At 33.6% G+C, this 21,998-nt stretch overlaps 2 protein-coding genes across 3 annotated transcripts; one reads left to right on the forward strand and one right to left on the reverse strand.

Annotated features, from left to right (window-relative positions):
• Window positions 1-271: 271 nt before the first annotated feature.
• LOC106776354 (probable magnesium transporter NIPA8) lies at window positions 272-9,752 on the forward strand. Of its 2 annotated transcripts, none has more exons than XM_014664148.2 (15): window positions 272-699; window positions 809-867; window positions 1,266-1,525; window positions 1,968-2,052; window positions 2,134-2,195; window positions 2,389-2,474; window positions 2,577-2,650; window positions 5,761-5,863; window positions 5,945-6,070; window positions 6,153-6,252; window positions 6,357-6,476; window positions 8,126-8,216; window positions 8,295-8,361; window positions 8,975-9,071; window positions 9,152-9,752. In XM_014664148.2, exons 3-15 carry the CDS (start codon window positions 1,433-1,435, stop codon window positions 9,371-9,373), a joined length of 1,326 nt encoding a protein of 441 aa, XP_014519634.1. In that variant the 5' UTR covers window positions 272-699; window positions 809-867; window positions 1,266-1,432; the 3' UTR covers window positions 9,374-9,752. The 2 variants fall into 2 exon arrangements, with proteins under 2 accessions (XP_014519634.1, XP_022641205.1); XM_022785484.1 differs by having other exon boundaries at window positions 1,371-1,525.
• Window positions 9,753-12,244: 2,492 nt separating this feature from the next.
• On the reverse strand, window positions 12,245-13,401 carry LOC106764884. Its single transcript, XM_014649322.2, has one exon. It carries the CDS (start codon window positions 13,179-13,181, stop codon window positions 12,585-12,587), a length of 597 nt encoding a protein of 198 aa, XP_014504808.1. The 5' UTR covers window positions 13,182-13,401; the 3' UTR covers window positions 12,245-12,584.
• Window positions 13,402-21,998: the final 8,597 nt, after the last annotated feature.

Consider the following 21,998-nt stretch of genomic DNA (forward strand, 5'->3'; position numbering starts at 1 on the left):
TACAAATAGTGTGAAACAACTTGGATCACGAATTTTCGGTAACATAGACTTCTGAATAATTAGAGTCATCCAGCTTCTAGTGCCACAATCTCTTCTTAAATTCGTCTTCTTAGCTAAATTGGCATATTAATATATTAATAAAATAATGTGAAGTGTTAACTTTAAATTGGTTATTCAATCAAAGAATCAATGACAATGCATTTGTGGTAAGTTAAGTTATATCCAACACACTTTGACCGAAATTATAAGACGGCGGTAAGAGCGGTCGCTCAAGTCTCACGTTGTTTCTCTTTAATGACCTCGACCCGACAACTTCCTCTCTCTTTCTTTCTTTATTATTTTTCATAAAATTTTCTTTCTTTCTTTTAATTCTTCTTTTCTCTCTCTTCCTTTCCCTTCTCGAATGTATGACAAATCTCCCCCTTCATTTCGGACCAAGAAAACAAAAGTCCCACTTCCCTTCTTATTTTATTTTATTTCTATAATAATAATAATTTTCATAATACCGTTTTTTGTTTTTATCCACAATTTCGGTTTTTATAGTTTTTAAACCCTTATTATTAACATTTTAATTTAAATTCTTATTTTCCTTCCCTCTGAATCTACCTTTTCTTCTGTATTCCCGTTCAACCCACGCGTCCAACCTCACTTTCAATTTTCTGTTCCAACAGAAGAGGGAATTGATTGATTGTCTCTCAGGTAATCAAACAACCCTTTTCAAGCTTTCGCGCTTCCCTATGGACCCTCCTACACATTGCATTTTGACTTTAATTCAATTTAGTTAATTTGTTTTCTTGCAATGGTTTAGTTGGATCGGTATCGGGGGTTCAATTTTCTTGCAAATACAGCAGATCTGGGTTCTTCAAGGTTAGGAGCTGCTTTTTTGGTTTTTCTTTCCTTTTGATTGTTTTGTTGGAATATTTGGTCTCAATGAAATGCTGAAAGATCCGAAGGTCGAAGGAGTTACATTGTTTCGTATATTCATTCAATTGGTTATATTTTGTGTTCCCTTGTAAAAGAAAATTAATGTTTTGTTTTCAGTGCACAAAATTAGTCTTACTTTTTATGGGTTGAAGTTGAATCGATTGGGTTTGTGTTTTCTGATATAAGTTTGTGTATTTGGTGCTATGCCTTTGTTCCCTACACCCGTTTAAGCTTCATTAATTTTACACATAGATCTCCGAAGTATTAGTAGTTAATAGTGTTGTTGAAGGTGTGGATTTTGATTTGATGGTTTTATTTTTTTTGTTTGGCTGGTGACGCAGGAGTATTGTTGTCCTGACTCTTGGTGTATAGAAGAAAGGCTGTTTTCCTTTCTACCCGTGTTTTGCATTCTGTGCAAAGTTTGAGAACTAACATCTGGTAGACAGTGCTTGAAATTGTTTTTCTGCTGCATGTGGTTTCTCCTTCGTGGTGCAACACTATTTTATTCATGGGGGAGTGGATTGTTGGAGCTTTCATCAACCTCTTTGGAAGTATTGCAATAAACTTTGGGACCAATCTTCTCAAATTAGGGCACAATGAGGTATGTCCGAAGTCTTTTTTATGGATGGAACCGTTTGTTCAGTACCTCTATTATATTATAGACATGTTTCTGTTTATATTATAATGACTAATGAGGTACATAAATTGGCTTTGCTATTGTATTCTTTTTCAGATTTCAGCTGACTTGATAAATATTTATTGAAGTAATGGAGTCATGTATCTTTTTTGTATTCATCTGTATCGGATTACATTATTGCTTTGGATTTGTATGCATGATATTTTGGGTTACGGAAGTTATAATAGTGAAGCACCAAAATTCATAGATATTTCCATTTGATTCTTAGTTTTAGAGTTTAGTTTCGTGACATATTACATCTTTGAGGGTCAATATTAACTGCAATCTGTACTACTATTTCTTGAAAGTTGCAATTTGCATTATCAAATTATTTGGGAAACCTAATATTTTTTTTTTTCTTTTGCAGAGAGAAAGACATTTACATGGAAGTGATGGGGTAAATGGAAAGGTGACTTTGAAGCCTATTATATATTTCCAGAGTTGGAGAATTGGTATATTCCAATTGCATTTTTATATGGGTTTTTGCTCCTTTTATCTGGGTGGCTGGTTCCTTACATTTGCTCTCATTGCAGGTATCGTATTTTTCTTTCTTGGAAATTGCCTTAATTTCATTTCCTTTGGATATGCTGCTCAGGTACGTTTCCCTGATGTTATTGGGAATTTTTGTTCAGTAACATATCGTGTACTTTTATGATAGTATGTAGTAGTCTTGTTCTTTTTGTGTTTGGTTGGGTGTAGTAAAATTTGCAAGTTCTTTTGCTTGATTTTAATGGATGTATTTCCATTCACTGTGATTACTCATTTTTATTCTTCTCTTTGATGTGCAGTCACTTCTTGCCGCGCTTGGTTCTGTTCAGTTTGTATCTAACATCGCCTTCGCTTACTTTGTCTTGAACAAAATGGTGACAGTCAAGTATGCTAAATTTGAACTGAGACTACAGTTTAATTTTGCTTTTTTGCCAACTCTAATTCAGATATGAGAATTCTTGTGGTTTAATTAGTGGACTTTTGTCAGGGTACTGGTTGCCACCGCTTTCATTGTTCTTGGAAATGTTTTTCTAGTTGCATTTGGCAATCATCAATCGCCTGGTATGTAACATTTTTCTAGTTCAATTAAATCTGTGCTTCTAAGTATACCTGTGGAAACAATGTGGATTAACATGAAGCTGATATGTATACAATGACTTTTTAATTTGGCAAACAGCAACTAGGCTTTTGTATGTTCAAAAAGTAAGAAGCATTTTATACAAGACTTTTGTATGTGGTAACTTAATTTGATCTTTAGTTTAATACGTTCTTTGTGCTTACTGAATGTTACCATTCATTGCTGTTAAACAATTCAATCATATTATAAATCAATTTTGTGGAAGATATGATTTAATGACATTAAATAGGAAAAAGTGAAGTGATTTGATTACATCAAACAGGGAAATATCTAGGCAAATATTTCTCATTATTAATCATTGGTTTTATTCTTTCTTATTGTATATCTTCTTCATTGTAAAAGATGTGTTTACTCATAATTACAAGTAATCCATTCAATAGGGTATCAGACAGATACCAACCTCCATGGTTTGTTTTGTCATTAATTCGATGTTAGGCCATGACTTTTTTCTAGACGCATTGGCCCTGAATGCATTACTCTTTCTCTCTCACTCTCGGGTAAACAATCGCTGAAACATTTTGGCTCTCCTGTTGCCCCTGTGGTTTCTTGCACTCACCGTGTGCTTTAAGCATTTTTCTCTACAGCAGCCTCTGCACCCTTCAATCATTTTTTCCTTTCGGTAATCGCCATGTTAAGAAGTAGACTTTAAGTCTAACTTAATCCCACAAAACTGACTTGTAATGTGAGGTTTGCACCCACTTATATATTATAAATTAGCTTTATCTCTAGTCGATGTGGGACTTCCAACACACCTCCTCACGTCAAGGTATAGCGTGAAGATAAACATTAATGGTTGGTCCGATAGCGGCCTGGTAACAGGTAGAGCAATATGCCCAACAAACAGCAAATATCGCTAGGATAAACTTTAACCATAGTTCTGATACCATGTTAAGAAGTGGATTTAGTCTAACTCGACCCCACAAAATTAGCTTGTAAGGAGAGGTTTGCACCCACTTATATATTATAAATTGGCCTTATCTCTAGTCGATGTGGAACTTCCAACACTGTGTTGGAGATTCCCCCATTAAGCATGACAGTTCTCCGAGTTTCTTCTCCTCTTACCATAAAAAGACTTCTGATACGGATGATAATTTTTCTCTACGAAAAATCTGTATCTGGATTAGGTCGTACTCATGATTCAGGCCATGGAGAAATTTAAAGATTTTTCGTTTCAATGAATTCAGCAACTGCGGCAACATCTATTTTACACATCTTTATTGTTTGGTTATGATCGAATTCCATCCAAAGTCCATTCAGGATTACGTAATATTGTGATACGGAAAGGGAGCCCTGTTTTGATTTCAATATCCTACTTTCAATGTCATAGCATGCAGCAAAATCCTTTTTTAAGGAAAAAGTACTCTATAAATCATCCCAAATTTTTTTGCAGAAGAATGAAGCATATAATTTCTACTTATCGTAGGAATCATGGATTGCCACATCCAAGTCATAATTAGTGAATCTTCACTGTCCCAAATTGGAAAATGAGTGTCATCTGGTCCTGTACCTTCTCCATCTATGTGATCAAGTCTTGAACGACCCTTGAGAATCCTTTGAATATACTGGCTCCATTGTAAGAAATTCCGACCATCCAACCGACAGACACCTCCCATATTTGCTAGGTCATTAGGATCCAAAGGAATAATTTTTATTTCAGACGTCATGTAGAACCCAATCAGATGTCTCTGGTGACCTTTTCCGAGACGACGAAGGCGTGATGGTCACACCAAGAAAAAGAGAAGAACTTAAAACTCAGATCTACTAAAATATGGTCAAAAGGGACGTCATCGACCCTTGAAACAGTCGCAAGAGGCTTCGGTGACCCTGTCTGTGACGGTGGAGGCGTGTGGGCTACACGCGTCTGACATTTCCTCTAATTACAACAACCACACTCTCTAACTAGTTTTTACTCTTGATAGCTGATACAGTCTGTGCTTCCCACTCCTTGATAGGTGCACGCCCTTAGTGCAAATTTGCTCTCTAGTTGTTGCTGGACATTTTTGCTCTCCTGCAATTGTTGTGCCCTTTGACCATTTTTTCTCCTCGGTAGCTGATATGCTCTTCAAGCATTTTTTTCTTCACGGCAGCCCCCGTGTTATGTTGGCATTGTTTGCTCTCTGACAGTTGTTTTGTCCTTCCACAGCCACTGTGCCCTCTAACCCCTTTTGCTCTCCGGAAGCCACTGCATACTTCAAATATTTTTTGTTCTCTAGCAGCCGCTGCAGCATCCTTCGAGCATTGTCTACTCTCTGGAGGCTGCTACATCCTCTGGCCTCTAATGCGAACCTAGGATTGAAGCTGTCCTTTTATGGAAACCTCTTTTATTTACATTTATTACCCTTGTTTGTTTGTCTTTTCATATGTATAATTCAATATTTTGTTCATTTATTAGTTTTTGAAATTAAAAGAAAATGAAATAAATTTATTTAACTCATAAGATTTTATTTGACTTAATTTTTTTATTATGAAATATGATTAGTAATTTTGAATAATCTTATAATCATGTAATGTAAATATGTGACTTACTTAAATATGTAATTTATACGGACATATAATTTATAGAAATATGTGTCCTGTCCCGTGTCTTGTAGTTTCTAATTTAGCTGTATTTTCGTCTCCGTCTTGTATGTGTCTGTATTAGGTCAGCCAACCACCGCCATGTGCCACCAGTTCCTTGGCAAGTCATCTTCACAAACTTGCACCAAATTGATGCATGAACTTTGTCATTATTAACTTTGTTAACTTTAGCATCAAATTCACTTACATGTTCGATAAGTCTCTTGTGTTGATCACATTAGCAATATGTGACTCATGATACACATGTTCTAGCTTGAGCGGGGACTACAAAGATATGATATGATATGATATGATATGATATAGGGAAATATTTTAGCAAATATTTCTCATTTTTTATTATTGATTTTATTCCTTATTGTAAATAAGAAACTCATGTATGTACACTACACACAATTACAAATTCCTTCAATAGATTTCAATGTTGCAAACTAATTTCGGTTAAGTACTTGGTTTTCAGTTTATACGCCAGAGCAGTTGACAGAAAAATATACCAATATGGCATTCCTTCTATACCTTCTAGCTTTGATCTCAGTTGTTGCGTTGCATCACTCCATCTACAAGTAATCTGTAGGATTTAAATACTTGTTGGTAGTTTAATCAAACAATTTTTATTCTTTTTAATTAACACGTGGAATATGCAGGAGAGGGGAACTTCTGCTTGCAGTATCACATGATCTCAGACCCTATTGGAGCATGCTACTGCCTTTCTCATATGCCATAGTTTCAGGTGCCGTGGGTTCATGCTCAGTGTTGTTTGCTAAATCGCTGTAAGTGAGCTACTCCAACATATCGCCATGCTTCATGACACAATGTCCATATAATTTGTACCTAATGTAATCTTTTTTGCAGTTCTAACCTATTACGACTGGCTATGTCCAATGGTTATCAGTTGCACAGCTGGTTCACATATTCCATGCTTCTTTTATTTCTTAGTACTGCTGGATTTTGGGTAAGGCTTTTTCTTGGGTAGTGATTTATTTTTGGCTTTTTTAATTCTTTGAAGTTAAGTGATGACAAGTGCAAATGCTAACCCAATCCTTTTAATTTGTGCAGATGACCAGGTTGAATGAAGGACTGTCATTGTTTGATGCAATTCTCATTGTTCCTATGTTTCAGATAGCATGGACTTTCTTCTCAATCTGTACAGGATTTATATATTTTCAGGAATATCAGGTACTTTCTCTTTCACATGATATACACTTGTAGAGTTTGCTTTGCACAGGCACTCGTAGAAGTTTTAATATTAAAGATTAAAAATTAAATATCAACTCCTACTTTGATTGAATGGAGTAACTTGAGTACATATTTCAGAAAATCCAATCTGTTACATCGTTTAGAAAACATCATGGGTTCAACAATCAACATACAATACAAGACCTAGTCTAGATAATGTAAGTCAATCTCAGATAATTAACATAATCATGCTTCTATGTACATTTCTAAGTTGTGAAGAAGTCGTATGTCACAGTGTAACTGCTTTTTATATAGCTTTTACTACAGAGGAAGGATGCAAGCTTCCAAATTCCAAAATTACTGCAGAAAATGCATGAAAATCTTTGCAATTTAAATAAAATAGAAACTAATGACAAGAGGTAGTTAAAATCACAATTTTACAACATCACAAATCTTGGGATGTTAATACTTAGTGTATGATCCTAAAGAATTCATAAACTCAAACACAGAAAATAACATAAATAAGCAAGGAAGACATTTCAGTTCAGTTCAGCGGCACCTGGGTTTTCCCTGTAACCAGGTATCTAGACTTTGAAGAGAACAGGAAAACAGAAACCCAGCAGCCAGCAAAAGACAGGTGACAAGTGAATCACCCAGCAAACTCAGCAAACAAAGTTGCAGAGGAGAACAACCATGGAAGAGATGAAGATGAATGGAAAAGAGATTCAGCACTGACAGGGTTTTCAGCTAAGAATGGTTGGAAATGGTGGTAAAACGTGCCAATTTGGGGTTTGGAACCTAGGTATTTTGGGTTGCAAATAGACTGAAAATTCTCAATGTGAACAACATACCAAATGTTCAAACAGAAATATAGCAGAGTATTGCATAATTAATTGAAGCTGAACTATTTAGGATGACAAAAGAAATGTATATTTCAAAATTTAAAATTTGCCTGGAACTGAAGATGTGTATGTTAGGTACAAGAGAATAATTGAGAAGAAATGACTATATGTTGAGAAAAAACCTTGTCTTTCATTTATAGGGCTTGATTGCCACCCTTGACATCATTAATTAACCAGGTTCATAAAATGAAAGTTTATTGCGATCAAATGGGAGAATATAAATTGTAGCTGAACCACGCCTGAAGGGTCCAATTTGTTTTCCTTCTTTTGTTATCAGATTCAGTGTTATATGGTTTGAATTATTGCCTTTGTTTTTCTCACCTACCTTGCCCCTAGAATCAACTGATTTCAACATTTCAGGTTTTATTCAATATTTCGAAACTGGATGCGTTTATTATATTTTTAATTGAAAAGACATAAAACTTGTGAATAAGCAGTGGTGTTTGATTGCAAAAATTTCTACCAAATGCTGAGATATGCAGCTGATAACTGCAGCTCGTCTCCATTTATTTAACTTATATTTGGTCTATAGTAAGGAGACAAGAGTCATCTAGTACCTTCTAGAATCTAGAAGTAAATGTTTCAAAACCTTTGGTTCTTGTATCACTAGTATTTTTTTTTAATTTTTTTAATTTTTTTTATTTTATCTTTGTATGATGAGTGTTTGTGTCATTACTTTGGTGAAAGCTGAATATGTTTGCATAATGAATTTTAGATGTCATGTAAAACTTACCTTCCTGAAAGCAGGTATTTGATGCGTTACGGACAACAATGTTTATACTCGGAATGATGTGTGTATTTATTGGCATTTCTTTACTGGCACCGGATGAATCAAAGGGTAATATAACTTTATAATTGTTTTAGATTTTATATAATTCAAAGTATGCAGAGGATAATACGGAACTATTTTTTTCAGGTCCTGAGCCGAAAGATGGTACTTTGGATTCTATGGTGCCTTCTGCCACTTCAACAGAAGTGAACAGGTAGAGTATAATATCTCTGTATGACTTGAATAAAGTGAAGAACCTGTAGCCGCATAGTTTACTACATTTATGTGGAAGCAAAATGATTGATGTACTACTACTAGTTAATGGTATCATCTTACATTTCTTCCGTAGGTCTGTTTCAACTTAACAATATCACATAAAAAATTACTACCTCCATTCTCATTTATAAGAGAAAAAATACTAATCTCATATAGACAGATTAAAGAAATCAGTTAAATGTATTGAATTTTATTTATCTCTTAATATTCTTCTTAAAATGCCCTCATCATAATAATCAGTACATATTATGATGGTGTAACCAAAAGTTAGACATTAATTCAAGTTAAGTATTTGAGGGAAAATATCAACAAATAAAGTAAAAGAGAGTTAAAATATGCTTGTATTTGAGAACAAAAAGGTTAAGATTGTAGTATATTGCTTGAAATTATGCATGGACCTCCCAAAACAGCCGAAGGTCACTTCAAACTTGTTGATACTATCATATATGACTATATTTTCTTGTTTGTTTGTACTTTATTTCTTCTTGCGAGTCTGACTCTCTTGTTAATGTTGCTAGCTTTCCCTGATGCATATCGTCTGTATATTATAGGTTGGTAGTGTCTACTGAAGAAGCACAAAATAAAGACCCAAGATCATTTGTCAAAGCAGTGCTCATAAAGATAACAGATTTGTTGGTCAAGGCAAAGGTATTGTTACGTGTTGCATTAACATTAGTTGCGAATGGTGCGATTTGTTATGATGATAAATGAATTTTTGCTCTTTGCAGACTTCTTGCGCATTATCTCTTGGTTTTGGGGAGGATACCATTAATGCTTCATCAGTTCTTGTGATGCCAATGATGTCATCAAGAATGACTGGATTCAGAGGTAACGGACTTGAGCGAGCAAGAATTTTGTCCATGAGAAATTCTGGTTGGAGCAAGATCTCAATGGATGAAGATGCTCAAAAATTGCTTGATGCTAGTTCAGTTCTTCCTCCTAGCCCTTAAAGGTTGTTGACGATCAAAGGATGTCCCACGGTATCATTTTTTCCCTTGATTTTCCTTTTAATGATTGGAATAGTTGAGATACGAAACCATCATGATTCAATTCATTTGCTGTTAGCATTCATGTAATAGGAAAAAAAAGGATAAAAAATTTGTTGTATATTGTATATACATATTGTAAATTTTTTCTTGCATAATTGAAATTCAAAAGAAAAAAAATATATGTATGGAAGTTTTATGCTTGATATTCATTTTTGCCAGACAAATTACTATTCATTTCCTATGTATTATTAGTGAGGTTACAAAATTGTAAATTGGGATTGATATCTACGAATTCGAAGGCTAGATATATTAGGTACTAAAAGACATGTATTCTTTATATATATATATATCCATGCATTTTTTTGGTTTCTACATCAAATTCAGTCATTAATTGATTTGCATAGTTGCTTTCCCTCTGTATGGCATTGATCTATCTTTCTGTTTGATTATCATTAGAATTTGAGATGCAATATTCTTATAACCATCGTACGGCATCGCACGTTTCTCTTATATATTTAAGACTAAATGAGCAATTTAATTCTTAGAATTATATTTTTGTTGTTATTTTAGTTTTTGAAACTAAAGAAGATCAAAGTTCTTGAACATTTCAACTCTTCAAGTTTCTAATATTAATATTTATTTATCTATAAACATATATTATTATTATTATCACCATCTCAAGTCTTGGGATAAAATAATAAAAAATATATAATTGTATGGAGTTAGACAAAATTCTTAACAAATTATATCTTTTTATATTAGTCCTTTAAATTAAAAATATAATTATTTGTCTTTAAAAACGAGAGCTCACGATGACCACAATTTGAATGGTTGAATAATGAGACACCAAAACCTAAAACGAAGTTGAACGCGACAACGAGGCCAGAAAAAGCGAAACCAAGGCACAATTGCTTAGTTTTTATTTTTATTTTTTTCAATTATTTGGTTGGATATGACTTGGAGCAACTTCCAGGTAAGTATGGTGAGTATTTCACACACAACACAACACAACCTATCTCTTAATTTGGTACATTACGTGTTTGCCCAATTAACAGGTCTTAGGTTTTAATTATTTTTAACATTTAATCTTGATTAGCTTTTTTTGGATTCGGGCTATTTATTTATTTATTTTCTATTTTTTTTTTATATTTTTTATATTTTCTTTTCTATGTCGGGTGTAATTTATAGGGGTTTTATATCAATCTGCACGGGTTTTAGCAGTGGAGACGAAGAAATCGATTTTCTCTGTCCTCACGTTGAATGATGGGATTTGACTAAGTTTGCATTTCAAGTAAAATAAAGACATTCAAATAATAAAAAAAAAAGGAAACAAGGATCATATATAAGGAGGTGCTTATCATACACGTTAATTTTTCTGTATTTTCTCAAACATAAGAATAAGTATTTCGGTGAAATTGGTACGAGAGTAAGTCGTCATTTCTTATTCTATTTTATGTTTTAATCGTTCGGTCTTCTTGAAGAATACAATTCACGCCAATGTATTGTTAATCTGAAGAAGACATTTTAACATTTAAGTAAGATATATTTTATAAAAGAATTTTTATTTTATTAGGATAGATCAAAAGTTCAGAAAATGATATATTAATCTGAAGATCAATTATATATTTATAGTAGTTGTGACTTTTTACACAATCAACCTATTAGTAACCTTATCCACCACCTCTCGCCAAAACTTTGTCCTTGAATTCCCCTTTATAGGCACTCTTAATACCTAAAGGGGATTTTCATATAGGTACAGTTTAGGATCCTAGAAAAGTTCTCCAATACATCCATGCTGATCTTGTTCCACCTATATTACTTTCGTAGAAATTAACCCTCAGTCCAGATAACAATTCAAAGCTCCTCAAAATAGCTTTTATGACCAAAGTGTTATTAATGTTAACTTCACATATAAATAATGTAACATTAACAAACTCTAGAACGCTAACCTCACTCTAACTCCTTCATACAATTTTTTCTGTGGCTTGTCTTCAGAAGTTCTTTCATATCATGGGTATAATTGAATTCAGATCTATCCCATTGGATCCAACATTAACGAGTGGTCATAAGGGACAAATTAATGAAAAACCAATAAATATCTTTGAAACTTCAATCAAATTGTAGATTATCAGCAAGTGTGACCTTTATCATGTAAGCTTTATAACAATCATTTGTCCTTTACACCAATGATCATATACTTGTTTTCACATTCTTCTGAATACTTTCTTATATATCTGCTTAAAAACAAAATCAGAACATTGAATGCATATTCATAACCCGGCTGTTGGCAACAGAATATTTGTCTGTAATATTTCTTTTCTAATGACATTTTGAAAGAACCAAGTTCAGTACAAGTTATATCACCTATTTGTTGATTAAGACTTTTGAATATAATTAACAAAAAAGAATGGTAATTGCATATTTGAATAGGATAAAGATATTTTAACAATTCTTTTTTAACAACTTTTTGACAATATGACACGTGTCACTATTTTATTGGTCTATTTGAATTTATTCTAAAAAAATATTTGAAACGGACCAATCACAAACTATCACGTATGCATTGTCAAAAAATTGTTAAAAAAAGTTATTAAAAAGACTTTTTCCATTTGAATATAGAGTGAACGAATGACTAATGTGCTTGTCAAACCAGAGTGCAAATAGTGTTTTACACACCCCAAAATAGCAAAAGTGCAAATGGTAGTTGTGAATGTGATGCTGGTGGGTGAGTTCAGGAAGCCTAAACTAACATACATCTAAGAAAGGCAAAAGCAATATTATTCCAAAGGGTCCACCACCACACCCCACAAATGATGTAACACCAAAGCAGAATGGAGAAAGGTACAGAACAACCTTCTGCATATCTTTTTATTACACACCACACACCATGAATATGCTGAATACATTTTACCAGGAAAACATGAAGATTGAATTTTATAACATGAATGCTAATATAATCACAAGATGAAAGTATATCCAATGCTCAAAAACTTTACAGAGAGGATCAAATATAGTTCAAGGACAACCAATAGAATAGCCAAATTTCCCTGGGGAGAACAATGAAAGGTGAAAGATCAACAATAGGAAATCACATATTCCCAGATTTGGCTAAGGTAAACTTGTTGGTGAGCATCAAGTTGAGAAACAACACAGTTATTCTTTTTCTTTCAAATTACATCTCTTGGTACTGAAGCAACTGCATGCGGCTTTGCATTCTTAGCTGTTCATAGAACCTTCTGATGAAATCCTCAGCCTCATCATCAACTTGATTTGCACCCTCTTCATTCTCATCCTCAGATGAGTAGTTGGATATCCTCACAGAGAAGGGTGAGAGGAGGGGGCTCTTCCTCTCTCCAGGAGCAACATCAGATGCATCAAACCTAAGGTTGAAAGTGTATTCAGGTGTCATAGGCACCAACATAACAGGCTTAGGTTCTTCAACAACATCTGGGGTGTTGATGCAAGGGAAGTTGAAATGGTGCTTCCTCTTTGGCACATGGAAAAAAACAGGATTTGGACTGTTGCTGCAAGAGAATTCATACTCCTGTATGCCATAGCCACGTACCAAACTCTTTGAGTAATGATGATGATTATGATGAGATGACATGAAGTTTCTCATAGATTTTCTGAGAAGTTTCCCTTTTTTCATCATCAAGTTCATGTCCATAATCAGCTTCCTCTTTGACACCAAACCCTTTCTGATCATGAAGAAGGTGATCCTCAGCACATTCCACAGCTTCTTGGCAATAACCGGAGACTGTACCTCCATTTCTTAAACTTCACAAACAAAAAATCAAAATATTTGACAAGCACTAAAAGTTTTTAGTAACTTGAGATAAAGGGTTTCCTGCAATATTGGAAAAAACTGAGAAAGAGAACAAAATGAAGAATTTTTGTGAAGCAAAGCTTGAGTTTTCTTCTGTTCTGCGAGGTTTTTTAAGCCTCGCAGAAACAAGAAAACCTGATGAGAAAACATGGAAGCAAAGACATGAGGGTTATATAGAAAGTAGAAGACATGATGAATTGCTGGAGAAGCCATGTGAATAGAAGCGTGTTTTCAAAAATGGACCCAACAACCGCTCCTTCCACACAAGATTTCAAGAAAAAGAAAACACAGAAAAAGCAGATAAACTTTTCCTGTCCTCTTTAAACATCTTTTGTAATTAATTCAAGTATTCTTCAGATTAAAAAAACAAAATATTAATGATGGTCTTAGATGTCATTCAAAACCTGATTTTTTGTTACTTAACAGTGTATGATAATTAAATTCTGCTTTTATAACCGTATATTAAAAGGTATATAAAAAACAAAAAATAATTATGTAGAATATTAATCATAACATCAAAATCGAAATATTTGAACGCTTTATGTACAGTAGTTGAATGTATTGAATTGAAATCCAAGCTCAAAACCACCGTGTAGGGTATAGTTGATAGAAAAAGAAGATAGTATTTTATGGGTTGTAATAGCACGATTTTGGTCTGTGGGGGGAAAAGGAATTCAACGGCTAGTATATGATCTGGCTCAAATATTGGACAGACAATAATAGGGACCCACTTTGTTGTGTACATAATATAACTTGAAAAATTATTTATTTTATTTATTTATTAAAAAAATGGAGAGTTTAATTAACATAATTGCTATGAAACTACAAGGGAGCCTTCAGTGGGGGACGCCTATCCCTTTTTTGGGGTCATTATTTTATATAAGCATGGTTGGGGTCCCCTACAAAATGCAATTAGTGCTTTCTTTTGGATAAACAATGGAAGAAGATTTTGAAGTGGTTCTTGCACCTTTTCTTTAGCTCGAAATATCTTGCGGAAACAAGGAACTTGAAACCCAATTCAAGTATAGCTAACGTAACTTGCCTGTTGTTGATAATTTGCTTATTAAATACTCCTCATTGTAGGAAAGAAAATGGTGTGTGAATTCTTGATAGGTTAGGCTTCAACGAGGGGATTTAAAGTTTCGATTTTAATTTATCTAAGGACATATTGTCTTAATTTTATATATATATATATATATATATATATATATATATATATATATATATAATTTTTTCGGATTGTTAGACATAAAGGAAATAAATAAGTTCTTAAAAAAAAAAACTATAACACATTACATTATAAGAGGGAGTAACTTTTTTCTATTGAAAAAATCTTATATCTTATACTTATATGATAGTATATTGTGAAACTAAAAGAAATAAAATAGAAAAAATTAAATATAAAAATTTAAAATGAATTTGAATATTCTATTCATATCATATTAATATGAATAGAATATTCAAATTCAATACTATAAATTTATTTATATGTCGTCTAGTATTGAATAATATAGAATATCTATATGTATCTCTATCTAGAGAAATCTCATTTTTTATTATTTATTNGTAGGAACTTACTTTTTTCTTAAAAAAGTAAATAAAAATACTTGATAGAATGAGAATTTCAATTCAATTATATAGATATATAGAAAAAAAAAATCTATAATAATAGAAATGGAATAATAGAAATGGGAATTATTGATCAAAATGAATAGTATTAAAATATTTTATTTTGGAGACAAGAAATAGTATTATATACATTTCTTTTTAATTATCCTTAATAGAATATATATATATATATATATATATATATATATATATATATATATATATATATATATATATATATATATAGGTTTGCTAATTTACGTAAGGGAGTTTTTCAGTTTGGGTTCGGGTATGGTGCAAAAGTAAAATTATGTTTTCTCTAGTTGTGTTATTCTTGTGAACCATAGACAAGGGAATTTAACTTAAACAATCTAAAAAATCATTGCCATAGATTGTATTATTGTAATTGTTTTAATTGCTAGAAATGTGGTCATGTAGAATAAGACCAAAGTGCTGAAAGGACTTTGTTTAATATAGTTTACTGGTAGCATGATGAATGTAGGCTGACAAAGGAATAGTTCATTGAGTGTGATTGAGAAATCTTATTCATCGTCAAATCTTGTCCAGAATTACTGCTACATAGTAATATGTCGTTCCTGATAATGAAATTCATTATTGTTTTGGGGAACACAGATGTGGGAGATTTCCTCCTGAAGTGAGGATTGCTATTCTTGTTGATGGAAGATTTGAGCATATCGTCTTGTCGTGTAATGCAACATCAGATCATGGAATTATTTGGATTGAAAGGGAGGCCGAGAAAGCCTTGCAAGTAAGGAATTACCCACCAATTGATTCTCTGTTTTTTTTCGAATGATGTTTTGTAATCTAAACTAGGAAAAAGACTCGGAATAGAAAACTTGGTTCTATTGTGTGTTATTTCAAGTTTACGAGTTTATGTTCATGTTATCGGTAATAATGTAATCAATGTATCAAAGTTGTGTTGAAATTTTGTCGTTGTTTTGTGCACGTATCGAAATTGTGACTGTTTGGGGTATTCTCTTTTAGTTGATGAAGGGGAAGAGCTTTGAAACTGTGACAGAACCTCCAACGGTACAAAAGTTCGAGAGGTTGAAGACCATAGAGAAAGAACTTAGAGATGCTTTGGAAAGGGCTGTTAGTTTAAACGTGCCTCATGCAATGGACTCTACAGAGGAAGAAACGACAGAGAAGAATTAATGAAGGTGAAGAAGCATCAGACAGTGGAAACAATAACGTGTCAAGTACCCAACCAAAATCCAGTGATGGAAGGTCAAATTGGGATGAGGTTGTTGAAAAACTCCTAAAGAAGAGTAAGACGGTAGAACTAAATCAGGAAAAGGATACCAATGTCTTACCATAACATTCATTCATATATTTGCATTTTTTGATATTTTTAAACATTCTTTCTTTATTTTGTTGATTCATCATGTAAAAAGATGAATTACAGCTTCATAAGTTGAGGATTGCTATTTCAAATGAGTTTGGTTGTTGATCATAATTGTATTATTTTAAGTGTAGTAGATTGTAGAAACTTGACTACAATGTAGTGTATGTTAATATTATATTTGGATTTAATATATGGTTTGATGTACAAATTATGTATTAAATATTATTATATAATTTAAACTTTGAAATGAATTTCATTATGTTAGTTTAATTAAACAAGTTTTTATGATAGGTGAACAATGTATATAATAAAAGCTTATTTCTGAAAAGTATATATTATGATAGGTAAACAATTACTTGTCATAATATGTTCTACATATTATGATAGGTGAAAAAATCTTCATCATAAAAAGCTACATATTATGATAGGTAAATCTAGGTGCATCATAATAAATTCGCTATATTATGACTGATAAGTGAAAATCTGTCATAATACACTAAACCTATTATGATAGGTGACAGAAAAATCTGTCATAATACACTGGACCTATTATAATGGACTTTTCTGTCCGTCATAAAATGCACAGACCTATTATGACACCCAGAACTATGACGCCAGATTATCCGTCATAATAGGTCATTTTTACCCGTCATAAAAGCTATTTTTCCATTAGTGTTTTTATGTTTATTTTGCTTAGCAAATGTCAAATATCATAAAATCTTTGTGAATTTCTTTAATTTAGACAGTATGTGTAACGGGTACTTAAATTCTATATTGTTCTCTTTTACATGAATCTAGTACAATTTTGAATACTTATTCAGTATATTATTAAAAATTGTGTATGATTTTGAATTATTTCTAAATCGATCAAAACTCTATGATAAGTAAAGTTCTATAAATTGGACACATGCTCTACGCTATTAGTCATAAAGCCTACACTCATCCTCATTATATGTCACCATAGTCTATAGAGAGCAACAGTGTTGGGAGGTTGGTTTCTTTTAGCTTTTTCATTTCATAACATTTCGTTCTGTTTAGTAAACTAGAATTATCATTTGATATAAAAATCTAATTAATCCTTTGCCTTCTTTGTTCTCGGTATTTTTGGCATTTTAATTTTTATACCGTAATTTTTTTTTAATTGGAAAGGGGAATGCTTTTCTTTATGTTTTTGTAATTAAATGGTGTTTTTTTTTGTTTAAATGATGCTTAAATAGTCAGGTTTTATTCTTGGATTCGTGAGTTGTAAAAATGTCAAGGTGACTCTTCTCAAGTTAAAACATACTTGAACAAATAATGCTTCATCGTCTGCTATTAACAGCATTATAATTTATATGTTTAAATGTCTTTTACATACAAGAAAAGGCATTTCTCACACAATCCTTTACATGCAATTTTGTTCGATCACTGTTAATACAAACATATATTTTCTTTCACTATCTTTTAATATTTTGTAATATATATATATATACTTTTTTTCAAAGTCTCCTTCATCTTCATCCAAATAGTGGGATACCGGTGGAAGATCTTTCGACATTCAAGTTAATATTTGGTCATAGATTATGATCAAATCTGAATTAATGAAAAAAAAGTCAAATAATAATTAAAATAATATTTATAGGCATATTTCGTTAACCATAGGCTCCTATTTGAATGTGACACAATTATGGGTTCATTGGCCTAGAGGCCTAATAACAAACTTACCTATAAGACACTAGACTTGTTTTTGACTAAGTTATCCAACACGAGAATGTCCTTGACAGGCACAAAGAGATATCGGTAGGCGGTACCCTGGCTTAATGACCAATTTTGTTATTTAGATAGGTGTAGTATTTGGTGTAAGGAACATATATAGTACCCAATTTTTTGTGTCCGACTAGCTGATTTATTCATAGAGCATCCAATAGTTGTCTTATTAGCTACAGGCTACCCAACACTAGGAACCTGGTAAACGGTATCACTTTACATTAAGTAACTCAATCAAAGATTATAATTAGTAGGACCGAGGGGTCTTTGGCCACATATGGTACACCTTTTTTATATTGATATGAATGTTTTCACCCTTCTCTACGATGTCCCTCTAGTCATCGTACCTTCAATACCCTGAAGAGGAATTCCCCTCATCCTCACGGTGCAGAAAAGGTCTAACCTAACCAGCACGGATAAACTCTTCTACTTTATCCCGTACTGCAACACATTTATTGGTGGTATGACTGTGGTTGTGATGAAACTTGCAATAATTTTTCATGTGTGCATTGGGTGGATTTTGAGATTTTCTGAGCTAGGGGATAAGGTTTTCCTGTTATGCTTCCTCCAAAACCCGGGACCTTGGGGCATTGAGAGGGATATAACACGAGAACTTGGTCGACCCATGTTCCTTGGGTAGGGAAGCGATCTTCCTTCATATCTCCCAATCATCCCCCTTCTTCTTGATAGGTTACACGACAACTTGCATGATTGTCATCCTTGCCCTCGACTGCCTCCAAACGCATATACTTTGTTAGCCTAAGCCTCATCTTTTACATGCTAGTCGGGGGTTCATGCATAAGTCATCAACGAACGATCGTGGCTTCAAGGTCATGACCATGAATTGAGGATTCTAATTTTTACACGTTTAAAACCACTTTGTTGTATCAATCGATAAAAGCTTGGAGGAACTTGTCACCCTCCTACCAGATATTCAAAAGGGTGAATGAGGTGAGGTCATGCCGACAGTTGGTTGCAATTTGTGTGGTGAAAGCATGGGTTAAGGTATCAAAGCAATCTATGGATTAGGGTGGGAACATGGTCCACCACTCTAGGGTTGCTTCATTTAGGGTGGTAGGGAAAGCCTTGCACATATTAGCATCACAGATGGAATATAGGCTGCGTGCGTTATATCGACTAAGATATGCTCATTCGAGTCTATGGTGTTAGCAAAATGATGAAGATGAAGTTTTGATGATGTCCAAATCAAGTCAAGATATATCCAGATTCAAGAAGATCCTTTGAAGACTTGTTTTGCAATGGAAAACTTTTGTAATAATTGTAGTTTATTGTCTAGGACTTAGATTTTCATTGGTTTTGATTCCATGTACTTTCATACTTTGTAATTGATGTTACGAGTCAAAATCGCACTGTTTTAATCAATTAAAACTAGTATTAATCGATTAAAATGAGTAAGAGCTGAAAACTCAACTTTCTCTGTTTTAATAGATTAAAATACATTTTAATCTATTAGCTAATCGATTAAAATACATTTTAATCTATTAGCTAATCGATTAAAATACATTTTAATCGATTAAAGATGACCGTTGGAGTTTTCTAGCATTTGAAAACTAGCCGTTGCACTTATTTTAATCGATTAACAATAATATTAATCGATTAAAAGCATAAAATGGTCAGTTACGAAGACTGGAAGAGTTTTTGCTTGAGTCTATAAATAGGCTCCCTTTAACCATCAACAACAACTCTTCCCTTGTGCTCAACACTCAGAACACTTTGAGAATTGTGTGCTCTTGCTCAGCTAAGGAAACTCTTGTCTATGGAGCTGGTGAATTACTGCTACGGTGACGGAGGAATAACTGGTTTATCCTTGGTGCGTCTGAGGAGGTGTGTGGAAGAGGATCATCCTTTGTGAAGTATTCAAAGGAGGTGTTTCATCCTTCGTGAAGTATTCGGAGGAGGTGTTTCATTCTTTGTGAAGATTCAAAGGAGGTGCAAGGTCATCTCTTGTGGTGTCAAGAGACGTGGTTTCTAAACTTTTACAAATTGTTTCTCTGTGAATGTAGTTTGTAATTGTTTTATGCTTAGTGAACTGTTTATCTTGATTTTAGATAAGCGACTAGACGTAGGATTGGCAAGATCCAAACCAGTACAAAATTCACTTGTGCAAATTTCTCTCAACCTTACTCTTGTTATTTATTATTATTATATTTGCGTAGTAAGATAAATTGAGTAGAAATTAAAAGGCACACATTGATATTAAAAACCCTCTTGGTTTGTTATTCCACGCTAACCATTCCGCTGTAGCTGCTCTGACATATGGTGCGATCATAGTGGTCCACGACCAAGGTCTTCCAGTGCTTTAGAAGGGGGTCCTCAATAATGTTGTCAAGAAAGGAGTGGCATTGCTTCTCACCCACTACTAGATAGTGATGATATCTCGACACAAGGTGATACTCATTTTCTATCTTGCGAGTAGGGTAAGAGCGTGAGGCCTTCAACATAGAATCTATGTTGTCAATAATCTCCTTCTTTTTCTCCTACTTCTTCTTGGTTGCAACATCGTCCTCAATCCTCCGGCTCAATCTGACATTTTTCTCTTTCAGTGTGTCTATCTTCTCGGTGCTTCTCTTATGGAAATCTGTAAAATCCTACTGCATCCTCGCTTGATTTTCCAAGATTACAATGATCTCGACCGCAATGGGATTGGCTTCTGCAGCAGCTCTTGTTCTTATAGAAACTATACCCACAAGCCTCACTTTGAACATAGTTAGCTTGTCTTCGCAGAATACATGTCAACCCCACAATGTGATGATAAACATACAGTCACGAGTCTAACCACTAGAAGTATGGCCAAACTACTCCAAGAAGAATCATCTTTAGAAGGAGGACTAAAGGTTTACTTCCCTTGGGCCATCATGGAAGAAGAAAGAGTAACATAGGATTTAGTTCTTGTATTTGACCATGTAGTGTAGGTTTGATTAAGGCTTGTATTAAGGCCTAAGTAGCATAGGATTTTCTTGAAGTTAGATATCCAAACCAAGTGGAAAGTGTGTGCCACGTGCATGCTTCCATCAGAGATGATTTTCTTTTTAGAAGGTGGCCACGCGACACCTTAGAAGTAGAAAGGATTTCTTTTTGGTAGTGACCACATGTCCCTCCACCATTGGAGAGGATTTGTGACACATGTTTGTTAGGATACAGGTAGGCTTCGTTTTACACCAAGAGGGGGGTGAATTGGTGTTAGTTCAAAAACAGAATCTTTTCGCAATCTTGGTATGAAAATGCAAAGCTTTTTAATCTTTCTTGAAATGCAAGCAATGAAATTTCTATGCAGCGGAAAAACATAGTTGACTGCCTAACAGATAAAGTCGACTGGAAATAAAGAGTGCAGGGATAGAGAAAATCAAATACTGGTTTTTATACTGGTTCGACCAACAATGCCTACATCCAGTGTGCTTCCAACCCAGGAAGCAAATGCACTATAATGGTTGCGATTTTTATAACAAGGAATTTATAGAAGCACCACGCAAAAATATAAATCTCCTCTCTAACCCAAAACCAAAATGTAGCTGCACACACAAAAACCAAAATTGTAGCAAGAATCCCCTCTTCTGCAATCTGCACCCACGTTGAACAATCCTCAACGTGTAACCAGCACTCTTCACAAGATGCCATGCCTATCACAACAAACTTCACAGGTTTCCAAGCCTTCAATCAAATGCAGCAGTCTTCACAGGATGCCAAGCCTTCAAGATCAAACAAAAAACACATTCTTTGTGCAGATTATGATCAAACAGTATGCGTGTTGATGGATTGGCAAGTGTACCAAATCGTACAAGTAATATAAATGGTAAGACCAAGTATCGTTTTCCGAAGAGACTTGTATGGCTTTCTTTTTCGCGTGAATTAAAATAATAAGACTTGAAAAATAAAATTTAATAAATTGGATTTTGAGGATAAAAATATTAGCATGCAAAATAAATGTTGATTCAATTGACAAGTGAAAACAATGGATGGATGGATGTTGTTGGGTACTAACAATTTCATCTATTCGACTCTCTCTTACATATTACCCTTGA

The sequence above is a fragment of the Vigna radiata genome, chromosome 1 (assembly GCF_000741045.1).
Source record: "Vigna radiata var. radiata cultivar VC1973A chromosome 1, Vradiata_ver6, whole genome shotgun sequence".
Classification (NCBI taxonomy): domain Eukaryota; kingdom Viridiplantae; phylum Streptophyta; class Magnoliopsida; order Fabales; family Fabaceae; genus Vigna; species Vigna radiata.